The 25600-nt window shown below is 39.5% G+C and overlaps 1 protein-coding gene across 29 annotated transcripts in view; it reads right to left on the reverse strand.

Moving 5' to 3' along the window:
* Window positions 1–57: 57 nt before the first annotated feature.
* Window positions 58–25600, reverse strand: part of madd (MAP-kinase activating death domain) — a 53108-nt gene continuing 27565 nt past the window's right edge. For 7 of the 29 annotated variants that reach the window (XM_065952673.1, XM_065952665.1, XM_065952668.1 and 4 more), the window contains 20 exons: window positions 22371–22479; window positions 21991–22177; window positions 21005–21155; window positions 20485–20688; window positions 19073–19123; window positions 17439–17542; window positions 17139–17222; window positions 16056–16214; window positions 13790–13910; window positions 12654–12716; window positions 11304–11424; window positions 11040–11145; window positions 10812–10922; window positions 10598–10705; window positions 10295–10459; window positions 10133–10205; window positions 9812–9918; window positions 5942–6011; window positions 3892–3938; window positions 58–2982 (listed from right to left, as the gene is read on the reverse strand). In XM_065952673.1, the coding sequence (XP_065808745.1) occupies window positions 2869–2982; window positions 3892–3938; window positions 5942–6011; window positions 9812–9918; window positions 10133–10205; window positions 10295–10459; window positions 10598–10705; window positions 10812–10922; window positions 11040–11145; window positions 11304–11424; window positions 12654–12716; window positions 13790–13910; window positions 16056–16214; window positions 17139–17222; window positions 17439–17542; window positions 19073–19123; window positions 20485–20688; window positions 21005–21155; window positions 21991–22177; window positions 22371–22479 (2255 nt within the window). In that variant the 3' untranslated portion in view covers window positions 58–2868. The remainder of the gene's footprint in view (window positions 2983–3891; window positions 3939–5941; window positions 6012–9811; window positions 9919–10132; window positions 10206–10294; window positions 10460–10597; window positions 10706–10811; window positions 10923–11039; window positions 11146–11303; window positions 11425–12653; window positions 12717–13789; window positions 13911–16055; window positions 16215–17138; window positions 17223–17438; window positions 17543–19072; window positions 19124–20484; window positions 20689–21004; window positions 21156–21990; window positions 22178–22370; window positions 22480–25600) is intronic. The other 22 variants (XM_065952675.1, XM_065952680.1, XM_065952681.1 and 19 more) reach the window with 8 other exon arrangements.

Here is a 25600-nt window from a genome sequence, read left to right on the forward strand (position 1 = left end):
TCTATATGTTTGATTGGTGAAGCTCACTTTTATGTCTTAAAAATGAAAACATCGCACTTCATTTGCAACAACTTTATTATATTGCCAAAGCTGTACATGTTCTATAAATACTTTTTTAAATACTGGAATTATTACACCTGACATCTCATTTCATTTATTCCCTCTCATTACAGCAGCTGGCTTAAACAATGACAGGGATGAGCTGTAATAGTCCAGTAAACAAAAACAAACAATCATAAGCAGAACGAGCCATGTCCCATTCACAAACCAACTTCAGAGACGCTTCAGATCCAGTTTCTGTCATTTTCATTTATTGATGAAACAGGATCCTCCAAATATCCCAATCATCACCTTTCTTTGCACAGTTAAATCACTCAAAAATAAGCTTGTCAGAGTTTAAAGAACATCTTCCAGTGAAATAACTGTACCGATATATTGCTGATCTGGAGAAACACACACACACACACAAAAACACACACTCGTGAAAGTCAAATGAGCCAGCGTTAGGACCAGATTCAACTGTTCTTTACTATCACAGAACAGAAACAACATTAAGACTGGAGGATCAGATGACCACAGCTGTTAGCGTTCAACACGTCAGAAGATCAGACTCAGGGTGGAAAACTGCTGCTGTGACTTCTGAGGGCTTCAGACTTTTGTCACAGATCAGACTGACACCATACTCTGACAAAAAGCTCATCTTTCAGGTGCTCAGGTACAAAAAATAAATCACTTCTTCCTGCTTCAAAATGAAACAATCTTTCACTGATGTTCTATGACAGATGATTTAATAACTTATTGATTACTGTTGGTGCATTCAACTGACTTTAACTAGAACTCTTCACCATTTTCTGACATGTTTTGCTCTAATGCTTTATCATTAGTTAACATCATTTTGTTGCTTTCCTACTGTAATTGCAGGAGACATTTTTGCACTGATTCCATCACAGTTTCTACAAGTGGTTGCTGTTAATATTCAATCTTTTAAATTATTCCATGGCTGGTAAATGTAGGGTGCTACTTATTCCTTCTGGGGTTTTTTTTCAAAGTAGGGCAGGTAACATTATCTCACGGCCTGTTAGACCCTGGTTGGTACGATGTTATTCATTATGTACAGCCAGTGATAGAAAGGCTCATGAGATGAGAACAACAGAGACACAGCAGAGGACAAGTCCCTATTTCTGACAAAAGTCATCCTGTACCTGTAAAGTTTGAATGTTACAGGTAGCCTTATTTATCTTCCATTAGTTGCTGGTTTTAATAGCTAGTTTTAGTCTCACTGAATGAACGTTTGTGTTCTTTTTTTTTTTCTTGATAAGTAGCAGCAACAGATGCTCTCTGTTACATCTGTTTTGTTGACACTTATTTTGTTCTTATCATTTAATGATCCCTCAGCGATGGACATTTTCAAACATTTAACAGAAAAGAACAACTCAGATGCTGGTTATGGCAGAGGTCCATGTACCTGAAGTTGTTTGTATGCAGCAGTTAAAAAACAAAAAAAAGATCAGGTAGATGTTAAACTTAATGAGGCTGAATATAAAAAGATCATAATGTACTTCAAAAGGTTTGAAAAAGCGCCCTCTTGTGGTCACATCTTGATGTTACACCAGTTTATCTTTGTTTCCTTTTTTCCCCCCACATTTAAATTCAGCATAAAAATGGCAAACACCACTCACACAGACCACAGAAATAATCCAGCAAACATGGCTTATAATGGCTGAATTCAAATGGAATAAGATTCTTTCTCCAGCATGTCCACCGCCTGCTGTTTGTTTAAAAGTACCTGCTGTGACGTCTGCACCCACAGAGAGCAACACAGCAGCAGTTTTTCTTCCACGTATGATCCCGATTTCAAAAAGACAAACTTGAAACAGTCGCCATATTCACGTCAATAAACACGCACTATAGAAAACAAAAGGTCCTTCTTACATTCTTCACCCTGTGGACGCTGGTTTACTTAAGGAAACCTGGCTCTGGCAATGGCTAACTACTTATTGAGTATTGCACATCTAGCAAATCAACAATTTGTAACATTATTTTTTCCAGAGAAATGTACAGTCATTATATGTATATATTAAATAAATACTATATATAGAAATATATATATAATATTTATTTGTTATCATCATAGTAACATGCAATCGATAACAGCAGACCACAGACGAGAAAGTTTTACAGCAGAACTAGAACAGTAATTCAGAGAACACTCACATTATTTTGGGGTTCAAACACTTTTTGAAGAAGCGTTCACATGCGGTGCTCTGGTGCAGTGTACAGTAGCTTTTTTCATGATGGGATGTCCTGCACTACGAGAGGGTCTCTGGATGTTTCACCAGTTTAAACTTGGACAGACTGGAACTTTACAGTAAGCACATATCACAGAACAACTCACACAGTCAGATGGAGACGAATATAATGAGGGAGGGGGGAGGGGGGGGTTGTCTACTCTGTAGTGACACTCCAAGGCTGTGCACGGGACCTGCATGCACTTTGTGCCTTGGGGAAATCCCTCACATTTCCTATCGGTAAAAACATGTGTCTTGGCAGCGGGAACAATAGAAGACAGAGGAGAGAAGCTCGAGGGGGAATGGTTCCTCCCAGCGTACAGAGCAGGCAAACCTTTAGCTAGTTGGTATGATCATGGGGACGACAGCAATGAGCAATTATTTACACGACATCACAGACCGAACACGTTACACAACAGGAACTTAAAAGGATTTCAGGCTTGTATGTACAGGAGGAGGGAGTGGGATTGTGTGCTTAGACTAAAGTTAGGGATTGTCAGAAGTCTGTGGATTCAGAGCTGAGAAGCCGTTTCAAGTAGAGAGGCACACCGAAGGAGGGGGAGCAGACGCAGGATGTGGACTAGCTAGGAAGGGGTCTTGGTGACAGCATCTTGTGTTTTCCTTCGGCCTCCTTCCCCTTCACTGCCGCCACGTAGGAGAAAAGGCAGAGGACGGAGTAACAGATCTGATGTGCCTGCAGGAAGAAGAAATACACGAGGGAGAAAAATGTGCAGGTAAGAGGTTACGTTTGTGTTGAGTCAAAAGATAACAAAACCTCCTCAAAGCTAGAGGAGAGGCTCCTCTCATGCTGAAGGAAGATAATACATTCAACGATTCTGCTCTACCTCGATGCACAACACATCGAGTTTTAGTAAACATCATTGAATGTGAACATAACTTGAGTAATAAAAACCCAACTGCACCTTTAATTTCTATTCTCTAAACTTTGCATTCACAAACTTCTAAACATTTGAGCAAACTGAACTGCAAATATCCAACTGTGAAGAAAAAGAAAAATGTCTGCGTGGTGTTCTAACTATCTGCTTGAAATGTATAAAGACTTGAGTCCTTGAGGATCCAAGCTTCACTAAATCACTAACAAAATACATTTTATTGAATGGAGCATTTAATTGCTAGGACTGGCCAGTGTGTACTTATAGATGATGGTTGAAACATCTATTTTTATTTTTAATTGGTCACCTTACACAACAGGAGGACTGGAGGCAAAGTATAACTATTCAGCCAATTAAGCTTTTCAAACTTCTTCATTTTCTCATTAAGAATATGATCAGGGTTCAGGTGGAGCTCATGTTCAGGCTGCAGAAGTGAAATGATTTCATTGGGCAGAAGATAAAGTGCAGACTTTGGTGACATCTGCTCATTACTCAGACTAAGGAGACTAAAGAGTCTCTCAAAGGCCGATGTGTCCTCTAAAACCCTTCACTCCTTTTTGTGGAACTCTTCCTTTTAGATTATGGTTTCAGATTTCACCCTAAAGTACATGTTTGTCTCCCCAAGTGAGGGAGGACAAAATTAAAATAAATATTTGTCATGTTTAGAAGTACTAATGTCAAACATTGTGTCAGCAGTCGTGAGGACTCACCATGGGTGTCTTGTACTTGTGGATCACCACTTCTTTAGTTTCAGGAACTATGCCGGTGCAAGAGACAAAACAAAGAATTCAAAGGAAGCAGGAACCATCAATGTTTGAGAGCTTTGGGGGGTTACAGGGAACGACTTTCAACAGGGTGTAAAAGATGGGATGTGGGCCAAGAAGAATCCACGGGTACAGTCAAGAAAGCTCTTTAAACGGGGGGGGCTGTACTTTGGGTTGTTCAATTATTTTGTTGAAAAAATATGAATGTTGCAAGTGAAGAAAAAAAAAGATCAAGTTTAATCTTTCATCAGATTTACAATCCATGAAAGTCCTTTCCAAAAGACCAGTGTCATAATTACACTTATTCATGGAGAGGTATTTAATCTGAGCTTGTGACTGCTGAGACGTTCATGACCCACAAAATGAACAAATAAAAACAGACATGTCTTCAAGAGACAGCATAGGTTGTAAAGTTTCAAAAGTAAAAAAGTAAAAACACAAGAGAAAAGGACAACCTCCCCTCCACGACCCAGACACCCTGTTCCCCTCCAATGAACCGAGAGGTCAAAACACATCACAGAGAAGCAGCCACAAGAGGCCAAAATCCTTTGACCCAGGACCCCGTCGCTGCCCACAGGACAGATTGACTTTTCATTAGTAACTGTGAACCCATAGCAGAGATGAAGAGGCTAAGATCTGGACAGATGAAGAGGAGGGGGGGTGGGAAATGTTAAATCCCTCCGCTAACTCCCCACAAGAGATCTCCACATGCTGAGATTTAGAGGCAGACTATCAGAGGAAGAGGACAACATGAGAGATGAGGACTGGGTAGTGATCTCCAAAATGGAAAGCAAGTGATGAAGGAAGCAGGGGGGGAAAATTCATGGTACGAGAAAAGAAACAAAAAGAAAGCAATGAAAGGGTTTTGAGATTGAAAATAGTTTGTGCATTGAATAAGAAAGGAGAAAGGTGACAACACTTTACCTGCTGGAGAATGAAGGTTTTCATAGTGGCAAAGATGAGGGCAACATTACAAAAGCAGCACAGAGACACGGCAGTAACCCAGCCTGGCACTCTACTTCAACCTCTGACATCTTCTCAGTAAGTCATCTTTTTTTGACTTCTTTCTAGAGATGTAACCTGTGCACTAAAGCATAACTCACCTGCTCACGACGGTCTAAACTCAGAGGCAGCCTGACCCTCAACACAAACCTCCTTTCTGTCTTCCATTTTTTACAACACTTTGACTCACTGACCACCAAGTCCAACTTTGTTTTTGGATTAAACTCTCTAATAAGGTTTCAAGAATGTGACAAATAAACTATCTTAACTAATATATCACCAGAGTGTATGAGCAAACTTCTCAGGCAGGTGTAAATGTTGCTTTTGTTTGGGACTATTTTCTGCTGTGGATTCATACACACCAACAGGATTAAGTGGGTCATTAATAAACAGGGTAATTGTGTAAATTCATAGTAATGAATGAATTAAAAGCTACAGAGTAGATAACTGGAAAGGATTTTTTTGGACAACATTGGAGCTCTCTGCGTAATAATATCATTCTTTCATTTCTATACATTTGAGTCCTTCACCAGATTTGAAAACATAATTACAAATTAAACAAATGTATCCTCTCTTCAGCCTTCAGTATCTTCTCTTTTTGCTAGAACTCGCCCGCTGACTGTAAAGCACTTTAATGAATCCTATTTCAAATTGTGCCTCAGTTATTATTATGGAACATTTTTTAGTACCTTTCCTGTCTGTCCCCACAGCTGTTTTATGCTGTGCAAACGTGTTCCTCTCATAAACCGTGTCCCTGAACGAACTGTTGCTCACTCTAAACCTCCATGCTTCAATGCGACTGAAAAAACACCTCATCCTCTGAAGAATTCCTCACTCTGTTAATCACCTACAGACGTCGCTGTGTGGTTGTCCCTTGTAGAGAGCAAGTATCCAATTTAGTGAACCCTTATTAGCTCTCATCACCACGTTAGCCATGAAGCTGAGTTACTGCCGTGCCGAGTACAGGCCTAGAATCAATAGATGGTGTAATTACCAAATTCCTCCAGGACAAAGACTCCCTTCACTGTATTGCACTTTTTAATGTGACTCAGCTCTATGAAAACCTAAAAACAAACAAAAAACAAACAAAACAAGACAGAACATTATTAACTCAACAACACTGGATGAAAAGTAAACACTTCATATTGACTAAATTAACCATGTTAAACTTGTTTTATTCAGTATGAAAGGTCAAAATAAAACAACTACACATGGAGTGCAAGCTTGTAACGGCTAACCAAAGGAAAAGAAAAGCACACTATGAGAAGTTTCCATGATCAAACGCATACATGGGCGACGGTTCAATGAGGAGAAATGTTTTTAAAGTCAAAGCTAATTCAACATATGACTGGTATCATAAATGTAGCACAAGTTTAAAGTTACACTTGAAGGTAAACATCAAGAATAGATTAAACAACACATTTCTATCTATTTATGCTCAGAGATGCAATATGGCCCATATGATGCATACATGGAAGTTCCATAAAAAATGTAGACAAAGACACAAAATTAGGTTTGACAAACAGCTAAGAAGAGTTAAAAGAAAAGATAGAGAAGAACAACAAAGGAAAACCCAGTAAGATGTAACTGCTAAAAAGCAAACACAGCAGAGGTTGTGTACCTTCCGCTCCTTGCAGGGGGAGAGAGCATGGGAGAGAAATGGTTTGGATTATTATCGGACAGAAGAGCACAAACACTCGACGACACTCCGAGAGGGCGCTATCCGCAGGAGCCATCGTAAACGATTCAAAAATCAAGAATCTAGCTAAGACGTTATCAGAGCCAATATTTTATTTTGAAAAGTCACAAGAAAAATCAGCCCCAAAAAACTAGGAAGTAAGAGGAAAAAAAAGAGGGCTAGAGGTTTGGCTAGGGTATTGAGATCTGGATTCACCTTTGATTTCCATGGACTTTTAACATCTCAGTCCCCCAGAGCCCTCCATGCCTCCTCCTCCAGCAACAACGGCTGGCACCAACACCACCGCGCACACAGCAGAACAATGAGGGCAGTCACTGATGGACAGGTAAACCCTGCTACAATGTGTGATGTGTCAATGCCATGTCACCGTAGAGCGGCCCATCCAATGATTTAGCTAACTGTCTATGACGCTCACATGAGGCTTGATGAATCAATAGACTGTACATGTGAAGTGGACACTCTGGTCCACACAGTCAACGTTTAAAGAGCTTTACAGTGATGTTCTTTCTCATGGTCAGCGGGCCATTTGAATGGCATTTTATTGGGTACATATAAACATGAGATTGTTTATTTTGTTTGGGAAGTGTCTTTTAATAATTTGTATTTTATCTACTTGGCCAACATGGTGCCCCGTGCGAAGCCTAAACATGTTCTCAAATGCACGGTTGCAAGAACAAACCAAGAAAAAAAAATCTGAAGTCCGTGGCACACTGAAAATAACTTAACTATACTGAGAGTGAACAGCGCGTTTCGCCTGTAGCTTCCTCAGGTTCACCCAGCTGTTCGCTCACAATAAAATATATGTATATAAAAAGACTTGTATGGACGTCTACCAGATACAAACACTAAGTAACCATTTTCCTGAAGTTGATGTCTTATTTAAAGTCTTCGTAGATGTGGTGGAATTTCTTTAGTTATTTAGATTATAAATGTACAGATGTCATTATGTTAATTCATTGTTCTCTAACGTCAGTCAGACCTGACAGAGTTCAGCTGTTATTAACACCAAGTACAGCTAAGAGAGTGTCAACTGTTTTTCCTGATATCTGTAAGGATGTTTGGTAGACTTATTGTCTGCTCCAGTGTTATAGACGTCACAGTTTAGTCTAGGTCGGTCAATGTGACACCACCCTGATAATGGTAATGTCTTTTGGGATATATGCCTTTCAAAAAGTTTGGCAGACGTGGTTTAGCAAGACACGAGTACAGAAGTGTTGAATCATGTCTCCTCATGAGTATTCTTCTTATGTATAAACTTTCATCAACGTAAGCCATCTGAGTCAACTGAATCTTATTGTGTGGAGTCAAGGCTTAGTAAGTTCCTCAACAGTAGATACGCCATGATATCACGACTATAACAGTCCCATTTAAATCAAGGGGTCGTGGCTTACTGAGTTAGATCATTTTCTACCACAGGAATCTGAAAAATGTCTTTTTCCAGCATGAAACTGTACTAAAAGAATATCTGAGGAGTCAGTTGGTCATTTAAAAAAACATATTGCATCCTGATTGATCTCACAGCTACCATGAATAACAGACCAACCTCGCTTTCCAAGCTAGCGCAGCCTTTGGATAACGTCATGGTGTTTTCTTCTAACCGCTCACTTTTTCCAGCTTCTCGCAAAATGTCAAATTCAACGCATCAAACGGCATTCAAACTCACAGGAGACCTCCCAGCTGCTAAGTCTACTTCTTACATACAGTCTATGATTAAATGGGATACAGTCCTGCTGAAAGTAATGTGCTAAAAAAACACCTGACTCTATTCATGATGTTTAATTCTTATAGTTTAACAAGGGACGCAATGGTGCTAACGTAACAAATTAATTTTAGAAATGTGGTGCTCTACATTGAGATGCTTGGAGAAAATATTTAAGAGTAGATCAAGACGGATACAAAACAATGAGTTAATGATCTATTGATGCAATGATTGAATGATAGACAATCATTTGAAACTATCTTTGTGTTTGACTCTTTTGGTGTGAATATAGTAAATAGTTCATATTAAATTGAATATATTGTTATATAATATATTGTAATATTCAGTCTTAGTTTAAGTTGACATTATGAGAAACAAGCAAACTGCACTACACATATATCACTAGAAAGTAAACGTTATACTTCTGTACGAAGTTATAGTTATTCCCTCCGAGTGCTGCTTCTCTCTCAGAGGACAGCAGAGTGATTAATAGTCATTTACGGAGCAGAAACAAGCTAATATCTGTCTGAACCGTTTGTTAAAAAGTAGCTCCAATGAAAACTCTCCATGGTGAGGTTTGTGGATTATTCTAAGTAAACAGAGCTTTGTTGCAGCTGAATCATTGTAAAGAACTTCTCCAAGCACCACAAATGAGATTCCATTTTCTGAAGATCTGGATACACATCATATATCAGCATCTGAAAACCACATGACTTTAAGAGAAAAGATGTCTTGATGTCTTGTAATTTGGTGGAACTGCCCCTAAAAATAATTGATCAGTTTAATGTTTGATATTTGGTGAAGAATACTGCTGGTCAACATGTGGAAGAACATGAAACCCGACTATGACTACGCTGCAGGTGTGATGACAACACAAGACAATGGTCAAGGGTCCAAACTTAAAATGTGAGAGTTGCTATTAAATAGCCAATTATTAATGAAAAGTCTTTGCTCAAGGCCATCCGTCTTACCATCGAAGCACAACAAATACACACACACACACACACGCACACGCTTTCTCTCCTCACATCCGGTAAATGAAGAATGAGGTTTGTGCACCATGGATGTCAAAAGAAACTTGTGTGGGAGAGTGTGTTAATATTTTTTAGGAAGAGGCATGCATATGAACACACATACACATACACATACACACACACACGAACAAACACAAACTGAAAAAAGCAAATCAAAAAAAGCAAAAGCACAAACAGGAACTCTTCCTCTAAGGGGAAAACATCAGGTACAAGTAAATGCCAATCAAACATGTCACACTAACGTTTGGACTACTTAGATTCTTTTTATGACAATAGAGGAAGAAGTCACAGAACTAAAGGAAATGAGGCAAACAGGAGAGATGAGTATAGAGTTGGACAGAAGGAGGGGATGAACCATCATGAGTGGGTTTTAGTTTCATGCCCTTGTGTGAGATGAGAGCCACTTTCTCTGCCGTGGTACTGGCCTCTTACCTGGCTGTGCATGAACTTAAGGTTGATTCCTTCCAGCGTGACCTGCAGCAGTCCACCCTCACCGCTTTTCATGTCCTGGACGGGGAACTCTCCGCCAAGCTCGGGGCCTGCAGGAATCAATACTTAAGTTAAGAAATACAGATTTTTAAAAATCCCTAAAAACTATAAAAGTTTTTGATTTTTATGACCTAAACTTGCATAAAAATACAATACAGGCAGGAGCATTTAAAAGGATTCAAGAAAAGGAAATTAAAACACAGCAAGCCTCTATTGAAAAACGAAAAAAGAGGCCCAGCATATTCACACACTCTTCATTTTTACCTGGCTTGATGCTTTGCTGTCTTGCTGCAGCTCTTTCCATACTATCTTTCACACAGTAGTAGAGTTCACGACACTGCAAGGAGACAGGAAAGCAATTTGAATTTTGTCATCAATCTCATCCTCAAGTGAATTCAAGCACAGGAGGGAGGAGGCAGATCTTACCTTTTTGGTATAGAACTTGTTGAGCTGCGTCTCTTGGCCGTTGCGTCTCCAGAGACACAGCACCTTGGTCTTAGGGCAGTAAGTCATGTTGATGAGCTTCTCGTACCACCAGCGCTCGTATACTGTGCCAATGTTGCTGCGCAGGACTATACAGTCATCACAAACCTAAAACCATATAGAGAACATTTAATTATGCAGCAACACTATACACTCAATGTTTCAGTTAGACATAACTCAGATCTACAAAAATGGATAATACGTCAGTGGGCTGAGTTAGAAACTACAAATTCTAGACCTGCTTACCTCCATGAAAAAGATGTCTCCCGTGGTATCAGTGCCAGCATGTACAACAAATGTCTGCTTTTTGATGTGCCGGCTTCCACTGGGCCTGATGGGCAGCTCACGGCCATTCTACAAAATATGTTCAGTACAAATTTTAATAATAGAAATTTCATTCAAATTCTTTTGAATAGAAGTTTGATAAACCGGACTTTTAAAAAAAGGGACAAGAAATCACCATGTTGGCCAGTTTGTCCAGAATCTCGTTGATCTCTTGGCTGTATGAGAGGCCGATGTGAGACTTCCCCATCAGGCGCCTCACCTTCTTCCTGATGTCATTTTTGGTCAACTAAACAAAAACAGACACGAGGAACAAACGTTGACATAACAAATGATCATACTTGGTGTAGATCATAAAACAATGACAATGTCTGATGATTAAAAAATTACAAACAGGTGTCCGTACTTTCATCATCAGCATGTATGCTATCATGTTGTGCAACAGGGTGGCCAGGAGTCTGTCTTCATCGTCCTCCAGACGCTTGCGGTCATGTTCTCCTAGTGACAAGTATCTGCAGAAATCAGACAAAACATAAAAGAGCAAGTCCAGTCCAGACCAGAATTAGAAAAATAAATGTAAAAAGGTGGTATACAAATTTAAAATGTTAATATTTTGGTATTAAAATTTCTTTTAAAAATCAGGCAGGAAACTGCTGGAATAAAAATCCACCTTTCAATCATCTCCTGAGGTCCCTGGTCCATTCCCATGCCCTCACGCTCCAACATCACAGCGTCTAAGTATGCGTCCTCCCAGAACTGCAGCTGGTCCCACAGTGTGGAGCGCTCCTTACCTGAACAGATCAACACAGCTCACATGTAGCGCTTAAAGACCTGCAAAACTGGAAGATTTCAGCAACAACACAACTGATTGATTCAAAAACAGGCATCAAAGTGCAGCCAGAAGCATGCACTTCTTTACTCCAAATAATTTAAGGACATCTACCTAAAGTAACTTACAGAAGACATGATAGTCATAGAGAGATCACTATTCATTTACAATGATGATATCTCTCTAAAGCTTGGAAAAAATTGCTGCAAAGTTTAGTCATGAAAGACTAACATTGTGTCAACATTGAGTGTAACCATTTATTGTAGCTCTCCTCAAATCACAAGTACTTTCAGAAAGTGAGAGGTGCATTTGTCTTAGTCATGTAGTGAGACATGACTTACACGTAATAATGCTTGTTGTAGTGTAACACTGTAAAGGAGGGAGGTTTGAACAGGTCCAATAAAACCTTTACTTGAATACTTTTCAAGGGCTAACATTTATAGATGATGCCTTTAAGTGCTAAATGGCTGTAGAGTTCAGATTTCTTGTTTTGGTTTTACTTTTCCTTGCTGTCCTTTTTTAAAGAAATTAGGTTTCAAATACACACACCATTATTGAAACCATAAAACTTAAATCTGTGGCAACTTAAAACTAAAATAAAACATGAACCAACTTTCGACAGGTTACAAATGTGGAATCGAATATTTAAGTCTAAATATCAGCAGTCTAGCCAGTTCCATTTCCCCACTTCTATCATAAGCCGTAACTTATTGGAAAGCTCGACATGTCCTAATCTTATTTACCAGCCGGTGGCTCGTTTGAGTGTGCTACTCTCATAATTACATTTCTCACAGCACTTGAAGGCAACATGCACTCATCCAATATGCAAACCCATTAAATTTGGAGCTTCGGTCAATAAGAAAGTTAATCTGAAAACTTGGGGAAACGCAGGTGCGCAGACATTTTTAGAAGTTGGAGTAAAAGTGAATTGAAATCCAGCTTTCTTTGATTTCCTTTTGAGGGAAAATATGCAGCACTGTTCATAGTTTCCACTTCTGTTTCATGTGAAGAAACACACAGATGTGCAGCTCACAAATAGACAGGAGGAACCCACATTCCCATCCCAGAACAGATAACACACAGAGCTACTCTACAGGGAAGAATGGATCCATGTCAAACACAAACCCACCACACACACCCACCACACACACACAGACAGGAAGAAGGGCAAAGGCAAAGGATTAGCCCTACTTAGAGAAAAGGTTTCCATGGCAGCATCCTCTAGTTGATCCCAAACAGAGCTCTTATCTCGGCCTGGAAGAATTCCCCAGGAGAAACAGCAGCAGGAGGGACAAAGCAGCGAGAGCAGGAGGGGGTTAGGTGAAGAGGTGAGTAGGTTTAATAGCAACAACAAGAAGAGAGCGAGCCGAGAAACCACACCAAAGGAACAAGACCCAGGACTTACATAGACGTACCAAGCTAGGTCTACCTTCTTATTTACAGCCTAAAGATTTCTCTTTTATGAAAGATTTATTTCTTTTTAAATGTGCTTAGCAAAAACAACTAGTGAGAAAATGCTGTGTGTAAATGAGATGTTCAAATAGGTCCATACTTTTTTACAAAATTAAAGATTTCAGTTTAACTTTAGTCAATTTAATTCAACCTGTTTATTTTTGTTCAATATATTGTTTAAAAAATCAATTACTTTGTAGAAGCTGAAGCTATGACTTTTTTACATTCCTTTAATTTCAATTCATTCTTAAATTATAGTTGTATACTTTATATCTGACCTTTAATTTCATTATCTTTTATTATAGGTTTTATTTTAACAAACTGCTTAGACATGCAAGTAAAGTACGTCACATCAACTCAAGTCAACACATTCTAATATCAAATGTCAGGTTTTACAAAAAATGCTGATGTCACTGTATAACCTTTCACCGTGTAACAGACATTCAGTTCACTTTTTCTTCAGAAATATTTAATATTTCCTCACTTAACATTCTCACATGTCCGAATTCTGCTTTTTCTTTTCAAAATAACCCCTACCAAGACTAGTGAAAGTTCACCGTGGTTACAATCGAAGGCGAGAGGTTACACAAGTTGTAGTGAGTGAAAGGTCACAACACTTAGCAACTTCCTTATATGTATTTTATCTTTAAGAATTAAGGTTGTGTAGTTTAAATCATTTTTAAACAAAGATAAAGTTAGTAAAGCAATGCAGAAAAATCTGGAGTGTGAGAAGATGTTTCAGAAAACTGTGTAATGTGTTATCAGGATTTATAGGATTAGTATTTGTTTTATAAGAGCACAGGATGGATATATGTGAATGCCATCTTTTTGCACAACAAACAGAGGAAGAATCGGAAGGAGACAGCACGACATACCCAGCAGGCCTTCACAGAGATAAATCCTCATACTGATATCCTCCATCGGCTGTGCAGGCTGCCCCTTTGCCATACTATGTGCATGATCTTTTGCCCCCGGTTTTAGAGTGTGGGTCTTTCCCTGAAGAAACAGAAAATAGAAGAAAAAAAAGTAATGTTTGTGCAGCAAAGTTTCATTCACTTTTAAGCATTAATTCATGTGTTTCTATTTTGATCATTTAGCATCATAAGTACTGCAGATACTTCAGTTCTAATACTATTAACCTCTGGATATATATGGCCACAGGAATACCAATCAACTTAATGGTTTGTCTGAAGGGTAGTGCTCGGCTGATCAAACGCCTCCTGCAACTCCCTCTCCTCTGATGAAGTCAGTGCAAAGGTCTAAAATGTCCTTGAAGAAACCTCCGTGCTGAATTGTGGCAGAAATCACTTGAAAGCTATTCAGACTGGAGAAGAAAATCTACATGGCTGCAGTGTGTGGGAAGACATTTCAAAAGTCATCCTCATCTTTTTTTTGTTGAGGTCTAATGAGGAAGCTGCTGAGGCATACCATCCCCCGCGGACCACACAGAAGGACTGAACAAGTGTAGGCAAGACAGAAACATGACAGTCATCAGATGAATCAGAGGTTTCGCCTTCTATTTCTTACAGATGGATATAAGAGTTGGGTTTTCTCACTCCTCCTCTCCAAAAACTGCTGTAGTTGTTCTCATCAATGTTTATTTAGAAGTTCAGTGATGGAGTACTTTGGATCTGGGACTAGAGGGGGGTATTGTTGTTAATCTGCCCCTGATATGTGCCACCTACCCAAGCACATTAGGCATGTGTAGTGATCAAACTCAGGACCATATTATTTAGACAACTTTGATTTAATATGACCTGTAGTAAAGCATACATCTAAGACAATTCTCACATTGTGCATCCAGTACGAGGACAAGGCTCTCCACTGTGGTTTACACCACTGAGTCTGGATGACACTTTGTAACTTCTCTGTCTGGTCTGCAAGTGGAAAATGTGCAAAGAAATATCTGTTGGTATCACTGGAGTATTGACAAGGAATTCAGGTTTTTCTCAACTCTGCTGAGGCATCTTTATAAGGTGTGGATAGACTTTAGGGCCATATACAGCAGCAACAACACCGGGGGGGGGGCTATAATTATTTTTCTGAATGTTGCAACTACTGTTTTTCCTAGAGCAGTATCTTCTGCAACAATAAAAATATATATATCTTTAGCCTAAGGCACACATGTTCCCAAGAATGTTCACAGGTCCACAGGCTACAAATACCGTATCTTGCAGTTTGTCCACATACAGCATATCGAGTGAAAGAGTCACCTTTGCTGGCAGCATCCTTGCTAGTTTGTGCCCTGCAAGAGCAGCAAACAGCTACTGATGAAGAAAGGTGAGGGTCATCCCACCCTTTCTCTGTGAAGTTTTTGTTGTTGTGAATGTTTTTGGTGCGGGTGCACCAAAAACATTGAACGATGAAGAGCACGATGAAGAGTTTTGGAGTTTTGTTTTTGTTTCCCAAAGTGTCAGAGAAGCAGTATCATATCAAATGCGATGCGCGATCTCTTTGCCTAACCCCAGCTCAGTGCTCTGTGATCTGGTATCTTTGGGTAGATGCTGAACCATTGAGCCAAGTCAAACAAAGTGTTCCTGTTCTGCACACCACATGTCTGGCCCTTCATTGGAATCAATCTTCAATCACTCAGAAATATTTCTGGGCTTCCACGGTTTCTTATAACTGTCAGGTGTTCTGCACTGCTTGTACTCGGTCAAGGAGAGTCCAGAGACGTGTTCCTGTCCAACAGAATGGTCTTATGCCAGACAAAAAACGTCTAGAGAGGGAATTTATTTTCTACATGTTCTGTCATCTGACCATTCAGCCTTTTTTTGAAAAGTGAACGAATGTTGATCTCTTAAAGTTCTCTCACATCTTTACCACAATTTGAGCCTTAGCATAGAACAAACTCTGAATGGCAGAAGAAACAGAACAAAATTCCAGGACTTTAAAATGTTCTCACATTATTCAGCACACATTTTAAAGCTCAGGAAATCTAGTTGGCATTCTTGAAGTTTTTCTCTTTTAAATCATATAAACTAAAGACACCTTGTAGGTAGTTGTTTATAAGTAGATGACTTCTTCGTAAGTAGAAATGGATAAATGTTGTGATGAAATTTTCTGATTTAAACTAAGTTTTTATCTAAAGTAACAACGGTATAATCTCCCTTTTTCAGCTGCACTGAGTTGAATACTTACAAACACTGTGCTTGTGGCAGGATTGGTTTCAATCTCGCTGTCAGAAAGAGTCCCTCTAGACTGATTTAAATGAGGAGCAACCCGCCCACCAAGGCCGTCTCCTGCTGTACTGCTGAGGTCGCTGTCGGCTCCAAGAGTCTCACCAGAGCTGTTGCTTATCTGAAAGATAGAAATCCTGGTGTAAGGGCAAAATACACAGAATGTGGGGATGTCTCACATGAAGACGGTTAAGTATAAAATCAGCTTTATGCATCCATTTAAACATATAAAAAAAATATAGTTTTAAATCTTCTTTAGAGTATATAGTGTACTCTTCATCAGTTGACCCAGCTCATTATTGAATTGGGAATTTTAAACCACATGACATATGATAACCCAAGTCTCCATATTTTTGATAGTTGAACTATTCCATCATGTTCCTCGTCATCCCGTCATCTGAGAACTGAAATGTCATCATGTGATTGGCAGGGTGCACAGGTGTGTTTTGTTTCCAAGATTCATTAGAGTTCTGACTGACAAGTATTGCATCTTTAAACATTTTTAAAGTTCTTCAATAAAAATTAAATAGAAGCTTATGAGCTTGAATGACGTCTTACTGCAAAGCTTGAGTTAATAATAGTCTGCACTGTCTGGCCAGTTAAGAGAAAGGGCTAAAGGATTACAGGTGTAAAAAAAAAATATGCTGATACAGGCAATTACCCTTACACAGGGGAAGTAAATCCAACTTCACAGTCTTCAAATAAAGATAACACTTATAAACTACTCCTTTCTGAAAAAATACACAACCAACCAGCCAAATACGCCTCCTACTTTTCTTTCCTTTGTTTGGAATTTGTAGTTTTTGGAAAGAAAACACTTTTAATTTCAGATTCTCTACACTTATATTAACATTTTATATTCTCATTTCATCGCCTCTGCAGTTTCCATCCATATGAACCATCAGACCAATTCAGATTCCTTGTGATGTAAAAATAACTTGGATCACAATTATCACCCTGGAGTCTACAGCTAATGTGTTGAAGCACTGTGCTGCAGGAACAGGGCAGAACAAAGTGAATAGTATCTGAGTTGGCTGTGCCCTACCACTGTGCTGGCCTCCGAGTCCTGGCTGGTGCTCCTCGTCAGGATCGGTGGCTCTGAGCTCGTTACAGACTCCGTGTCGCTTTTCTATACAGAGAAAGAGCGGATAGAGGAAACCAAAAGAGAGAGAGAGAGATCAGTGGTACAATTATTGGTAAGTAGTAGGAAAGGTGATGCACCATGAGTTGTTTAAAACATTCAAATATTGAATTTAGTAAGTGCACAAAGGCTTCATAGCTTTATTAAATTCATTGTGGGCTGCAACATCATATTATCCAACATAAATACTCTAAAAATAATAACCTGAGATCCAGATGTGACACTGAGGCCACTGTCAGCACTGATCTGTGATTTCTTCTCCTCTGCATCAATCACCTGGGGGCGCTGTTGCTTTGATCCATCAGACCCTGCAGGACAGACATGACTGTCAGCACGCTTTCATGAACGAGTCTCATCTTTTGCCTTACTGAGAGTTGCTTCACTTAAAGCCACCACAGCACAGCAACACTGATGCTACGTCCAGCTTAAGTGCCAAAGCCTTCATTTAAACACTGAATTACAATTGTGACACAGCAAAGCCGACATTACCTTATTTATGTTGCTGAAATTGTTTCTATGAATGATTTAAAGCCTGTATTTGCTTTAGCTGAACATACTGGATGAATATAATCAATCTTAAAAAGTAAGATAACTTGTTTCATACATTTTGCACACATCTAAAAATACAGTAAACAACTGCTGCTAAACTGTGATTGAGAGCAGACAGAGAAGTTACAAAGGGGCAAGCAGAGAGTGCCATAAAACTGGGAAAAAACAAAAACTGCAAGAGCGCGACATTACTTCTCAGTCAATGCTGCAAATATGGCTCAAGTTACACCAAAAACAACAAACAGACACAGGCAGTTAGGCATGCAGACAAACTGGTGGACAGTAAAGGTGACATTTTGGTGTCAAGATTTTGTCATTTATCACCTGAGTAGGTGCAGACGAAACGGCAAATACATCCTTACACTTCCTTGGTTTTCAGGTTGTCCTGACACCTAACTTATGAACCATATAATATAGCCTCGAAATGTGCCAGCAATTCTGAAAACTGTAAATACAGCAATCCAACCGGAAAAAATACAGCTCAACAGCAGGACAGTGCAGAAGATATTTATCTCTACTCCTAATGATGCATGTTGTCAAGCATAAAAACAGACTGGAAAAAAAAATTGCTTGAATTTAAACTGGTGCCTTTATGTTGGTAATACAATAACTATGTTTAATTTAAGGTCCCTCAAACAGCCCAAAGGACTTTGTTGTATTTGTTAATATTTCTTATGTGAAGAATTCAAAAAAAAAAAAAAAAAGTTTGAAAAGTGGGAAAAGTGGAAAAAAGTACAAAAACCCTTCATAAATCACCACACTATCACACGTGTTAGCTTATACAGTTTGTTCTGCATTCTACCTTTGAGCTACAGCATGAATGTATACAAATGGAAAGTCATCACGACCTGATTTCGCATCAAGCTAGCGTATACTTACCAGAACCTACACCCGCTGCCATCTTGGGTCTCGATTAGACACAGCATTCATTGGTTTAATTTTACACAGAGGAATTATTTGACCCTGGGTTGTCTTATAGCAGATGCCGTTATTGTTGTATCACTATAGGATACAAACAGTGTTGTGTGCAGAAGCTACACAACTGAGACATCTAATTTTCTCAGTAGTCAAGCCCATGTGCATTCTTGATATTTTAATATCACACTAAGACTCTTTTTTTTTTTGCTTCTATTCATTCTGATACTTCCTTAAGAAGCGATTCTTTGCAGCTGTTCAGGTAAGACACTGGTCATTTATAAAAATGGGAGTGAAGGGGGTTGAAAAAAAGGTCAACAGCTGAACACCCCAATCCTCTTTCTTTTTTTTCTGGTGTGTGAAAAGTCTCTTACTCTGTGGTTTTTCCATAGCTTTTTGCTTATCCTGGTGCTTGCTCCACAATTCTACCCAAGATGCATTGCAAGCAAGGAGAGAAAGACAGAGAGAGAGTCAGAGAGCTGGTTGAAAAGGCATGTATGGTGGATGAGCATTAAAATCAAACAAAAACAAAATAAGCATTGAGAATCTGTCATTACTAAAGACGGTGTTTTGTAATGTTTGCATGTAGCTGTGCTTTAATCTGGATAAAATGAAAAAAAAAAAAAACTCTTTTATTTTTCAAATTGGATCCACTGAATGTCACAGCTACTAAGGTAACATTACAACACACCCAGAGGTCCTGGCCCTAAGTCCTGGAGAGCCACACAGTGATGTCAGAATCAGCTGTAAGCGCCGACCACTGGCCACTGATTTCATTGACTGCATTTGTCTGGCTCTTCAGAGCACAGGTGAGAGAGAGAGAGGGTGATTCGGAAAAGAGCATGGGATGGGGTTGAGAGGCCGACTAGTCAGCAGGTGAAATGGAGCAGTTGCAGAAGCCGGGATGCAAGTCTCACAGCAATCTGTAGAATTGAAGGTGCAACTTCTAACAGGAAAAAGAAGGGGTGCGGGTAGGAGAGGTGTCAGGGTGGTTGACCGAACGTGTCCCCCGTATACAGACCCAGCATCATTCTCAGAAAATTAAGTTGTAGAAAAGATTACTAAGGATTCTCTTAGTAACTTGACTTTGTCACTTTGGTGACCAATAGAAAACACTTTCTGCAGTGAAATTTGTCTCTTTACTGGGACTGTTTACTGGGGAGTGATGCGTCCACCCTCCATGCTGAGAGCAAAAGGGAGCTGCCATTTTTCTACAGCACGCCTCGCAGAAACCTGCAGCAAAGACGAGCATCAATTTGACTATTTCTGCACATACCTCTGGTTTCCCTCGTCCACTACTGCAGATTTAGGTATTGGAAGACCAGAAATACAAAAGACATGCATTCAAGGTGCTAAGAGGCTAATGACAGAACTCCAGAGAGGCAAACAGGGGCACAGATGTGTAAGGGAGGGGAGACAAACACACGCAGTCCAGCCTTGAACACAGGGAAATATTCCAGACACTTTAGGATGCCACTTAATATCTACAAGGATCATACCAGGGCCAAACTCAGAATTAGGATTCAGATTAGAATTTTATTTTGAAATATTAACAGTAGTAAATTTTATATGAATATGTCTAGTGTCCCAGGTTAAAGTGTATGGAATATCAAAACACCTGTAAGAATCTGTCTGGGACAAGTGAGGGGATCTTTCTTTGAGACGGTTGGAGCAGGGGAGGGAGGGGGGGGGGGGGGGGCTGATATTAAGGTTGCTGAGCTGGGAGGAACAGGGTAGGGACATCTCACAGTGCACATGCAACCGCGGCTTAGGGTGGTGTACACACCAATCGAGGCAATAAAGTTCTCCTCGTTCAGACTCCGGGTATCAAAATGGCGGGCTCCTCTGCCCATTGTGTGATGCGGCAGCTGCAGGTAGGGAACATTCAGGAAACCCTGAGGTCTGGCAGTCTCCATATGACCAGAAGGACTCTCTTTGCTCCCCGGGCTGCCAGCACTGTCTGAGGGGCTTCGCTTGCGCTTTTCTGGGTCTAACAAGTTACCGAAATTAAGGGCCAAAGACGGAGTTACAGAAAGAGAAAATATGTGGAGAATTAGATTGAAAGAGGATTAACAGTATTAGACAAAAAAGGAAAAACAGTGAAGATATCTAAAGCTTGAAATTAGAGTTAATGTTTTAGTTCAGTCAATGTCTAGCATGCAGCTTGAAGCTTAAGGTCAATGCAAATACGAAGACAAGTGTTAGTAGCAAAGGCCTGCTGCTGTTAAGTCTTAATATAATGAGCTGATTAAATAATTTAACAAACCTAAATGTACACATTTCTGAGCTGAACTTTTGGGACATACCTTTGGTTTGATAATGTGTGCGAGCTATTTCCAATAAGCTGAAGACGCTGGCCATTCCTCCAAGGCCTGCGTTAGTGTAGGAATGCTCCAGACTGGAAACCGTGCACTTCAAGATGTCCAGCATACCTTTGTACACTTTCCTGCTCACCTCCTGAAAACAAAACACAGCGAAAGGTTTAGGAATGAATTTAACAAGACAGAAAATAAAAGAAACACAACAAAAAATGAATAATAAAGAAGATCACATATTCCTTTTTAACTCAAGAAAATGTGAAGTTCAGTCAGAATCATGGTGCGTTCAATTTCTGTAAAATTGACCAACAGAGTTAGTAGTTATCATGCTGCCTTAAGATGCTGAGGTCACTTCATGCATATTTAAATTTAGTTTATAACTGATCAATTGATTTGTTAATTTCCCAGGGTAAAAATAAATGAATTAAGATACACTGAGGGATTTTGACATGCTGTTTCAAAACAAGCAACGTGAATTCATCATCTTTGGCATTTTCACTATTTTCTTACATTTAACAGTCTGAATAACACATTGGAAACAATTGACAGAATAACTGATAATGACAATTATAATTCAATGCAGTCCCAATATAATACTTGTGTAAATCAGTGTACTACTAGTGATGAAAGACAGACAACAGAAAACTCAAAGTACTTTGGAACACACTTGACAAAGGTCAAGGTAATAAATTGGTGATACTTAGCAAGAGTAGTGTGGGGGATTTTTTTCTTTTCAAGTAATAGTCCCAAAGATAGTAAAATTAGACCTGCTAAAAAGATTTTAAAAAATACTGAAGGAATAAATAATAACGTCTGAAAATCAGCATGGGATCTCTGATTGAAGGAATTGAAACGCATGAAATTATTGAGTCACATGTAAACATTTTATTTATACTTTTATTCATCAGGCTTTGTTGGCAGTGTTGTGTAATTCTTGGTCTGCACATCAGTGAACAGTTTGGAGGACATCTCACCACATCACGTATGATCTCCTGTCTGGCGTCTTCCTCAGACTGGATGGCTCTGTTCAGTTTAGACAGCACAAAGACACGAAGCTGCTCATTCTCCAGCAGGCGGCGCACTTTCTTCATGTTGAGCCAGCCAACTCCCTGACCATCGAGAACACTCTGGACCACCTCCTTCAAGAACTGTTGATTCTCACTGAATCAGAAAAAAAAGACACAGTGCCAGTCATATTTAACATACAAAGGTTATTACACTAAACTTAATTCAGACAGTATCTATCAATACACAGATTATGAACACTGGAGATTATAAATATGGTTTAAAACACAGTTCAGATTGTATCAATAATCTTGCAAGAGAGAATTTTGCATTTGGAAGAATTCATTACCTCGTGTTGTTGACCCGACCTTGAGGGGAAGGTGATTCTCTTTTCACAGTTGGACTGTGCTTGATTACAGAGGACTTCTGGTCGACGAGTGCTCGTGGTGCACGGGCTCCTGGAAGCAAAGCAAAAGTATTGATGTTTTTGAAGGCCACACGGAAAGATAACCAAAATAACAAAAGAAAAATGCTAACCAGTACTAGGTCACTAAACAGAAGAGTACTCAGGAGAAATGGAAAGGGCACACACAAAGGCACTTGCTCACCAGGAACTGTAAACCAGGATAGGAAACAATTTCCAAACAAGTAGTACGTTTTCTAAAGCTACCACATCAGACAGAAAAGAAAAGAGGAGAGCAGTTGACATCACTTTGTAAAGAGGACAGACACACCTGGATTCTAAAGAGGTTATCTAGGACAAATTACTGGAGCTGCAAGAGTCTATTATTATAACAAGAGAGGTGAAGGACAAATCACACAGGAACGAGGAGCACATAAAAACACTCTCAGTACACACACAGGAGTCCAAAATGGTGCTTTTGGTGGTGGCATCACACAAAAGCAGCACAAAGATGTGAGGTTGTACAGATGATAGTGTGTCACACATGTCATGCATGGAGGTAAATAATAGGATGTGAGGATGGCAACAAAACGTATAGCTGTCATACTACTTGGAGAGCTCATTCGTTTTGATATGTTTCTGCAATTCTGTTACATGTTCAGGATGTTCCAGTGTATCGTGTGTGTTCGGGGTTGGGTCAATCATTTTAGAATTTGATCATTTAAGAGGTGAAAAACAACAAGTCACGTGTATCTATAACCAACTGAGGGGGAGAATCAATGGGATTGCGGGCGCTAATAGCACAATGAATTGCGCATTAATAGTCCCCTCTAGCTTCCCATCTCAAGGTCAAGTTCACACAAAATGCTGCGCTAAAAAAAAAAAATATTCAACAGCATACAGGGCCATAAAGTTTGTACTGGTGCTTACAGTTTGCTCCCTTTTTGCTGTCCTCATCTTCCCTCTCTGCCACATGCTGCTGCACCATCATGCTGATGCAGCTCAATTTTGTCCACTTACACATGATGAATTGGAAAGGTAGGGTTCACCTTTTCAAGTTTATTCTGAAGTCGAGTCTCAACAAATGTGATACAAGTTTCATCATTTAATACAACGCTTCCTACCAGGATCAAGCCATCACTCTCTTTCCTGTCCTGTGTAATGGCCCGGACGCTCCATACATGTAAGAGTGTTATGTGCCCTTATGTTACAGGTTGAGCAGTGGGTTAAGCCTCACACAGCCATGGAAGGATTTAATACTTGATAATATATATATAAAAATAATTATACTAATTTCAATGTAATATTTTCAGACTTTTTAATCAAAGACGATTTATTTTGAGGTCAAACAAAGCTGGAATTGTTGTCCTGATCACTGGAAAGTTTGAGCTTGACAACCATTACAACAAAAATGTGGTGCAGTTACCATCAGCTCTCAGCAGACAGACATCGTTTTACCCTGACTACACACGTGGCTATTAGCGTCATTATTTGTGAATCAGATGTTATTTCCAAATTCATGCTTCTTCGCATTAAAGCAGACCATTTTCCCCCAAATGAATGCATGTAAATATGTTTTAAGATCACTCTCTGCAGCAATGTTTCACATCCCATCTACTCAGGACAAAAAAATCCCCTGATGTGGTTTTTTAAAATATCAGCTGGTCTGACACGGTGCAAAAAATTGTTTGTATCCTCAAAATGTTTCGGTAAATGACAGAAAGGAAGTAGTTCCAAGTGCAATTCTAACCTGTGTCTTTTACAAGATAAATTTGCACCTTTAGATAGCTTGAGGATGCATTAATGTGATGTCTTATGCAGTGAAGTCTGGCTCTACAGCACAGATATATTACTGCTTATCTGGTCCAGTAATATTCAGTCCAGTTCCCCAATGTGTGTAAAGATGTACCAGTGAGTGAGAATATGGACTGTGGAAGTTCTAAAACAGTTAGACAGCCTCCCATAATTTCTTACCAACCAGGGATAGTTTATTGTTAAAGCTGTGTACTTGGGTCATGACCCCTCAAAATCTGAACATAGAGCAACTAGAGATGAGGCAAAACAATGTGTTCCCATTTAAAATCACTCAAGGGGAAACAAATTCTTGGCTAAATCCAGAGTAATCCAGGAACGTGTCTGTGTGATGGTCCATCACACTTGTTGATACATTCCATTGGTTCAAGTTTTGAAGGAGTAAAACTCAAACTGATCAAACTTAGTGTGACCAGACTAATAGGACATATGGCCAGACCTCATTTGTTTAAGTGGAGTCGAAGTTTGAAGGAATATGTAAAGCAATAAAGGATGAATGCAATCATTACAATTTTCCTTAGTTAACAAAAGATCACATGCAGATGTGGCATGTTGAAGAACAACCCTGACAAAGTTTATTTAAGTGCAGTAACTCACAGCCCTGCAGTCCTAAGCTGTGATGACTGCATAGTGAGTACACATATTTGAAGACATGTCTAAGGGTAGGATGAGCTCAAGATATATCCAATTTGTTATTTGCCGTTCTAAGTCATCAAAGGATAGAGGAGGAGCACACTCCTACATGAAGACTAAACAAAGCTTTTCTGATCCGACTTGTGTCACTGCAGGCTTAGTTTATTGTCAGTTTGATGAGTCAGCGGGGAGCCATTGTTTATCATTACGGCTAGGGACACAAATTTGGTTAATATGATTGCACAATTGTTCAGCATAAGTTTGAAAACCAATACTGCATACCTGTTCTTTAACAACTTGAAACACAAAGGCTTCTTACAAGAATGATGAACATTACCACAGAGAGTGAGGAACTGCTTTTAGATTGTATCTACCATGAATATAAGCAGACAGATCCTGGATGAAATTAGAAAGTTTGTTGGAAACAAACAGTAGGAGCTCCAGTAGAGCCTCTAGCCAGATGCTTTCATCAATATGTTTTGTTGGACAGCCTGCAGGCCTTGGCCAGACCCCAGCTCTTAACTGTAGCTTTTCAAAGTGGCTAGACGAGCTCAGTGGGTTAATGGAGGATACAGCTATTTTAGATGGTCGTTGATCTTAGGGATCAAATGATTTGTTGACCAGAGGTACAAGGGAGTGATAGCAGGGAAGCCAATTTGAATCCCAAGTCTGATGCATTAAGAGCTTAAATGCAAGTGAACAAAAAGGTCAGCCTGCTGACATAGTTAGAA

This window comes from Labrus bergylta, chromosome 3, assembly GCF_963930695.1.
Source record: "Labrus bergylta chromosome 3, fLabBer1.1, whole genome shotgun sequence".
Lineage (NCBI taxonomy): Eukaryota > Metazoa > Chordata > Actinopteri > Labriformes > Labridae > Labrus > Labrus bergylta.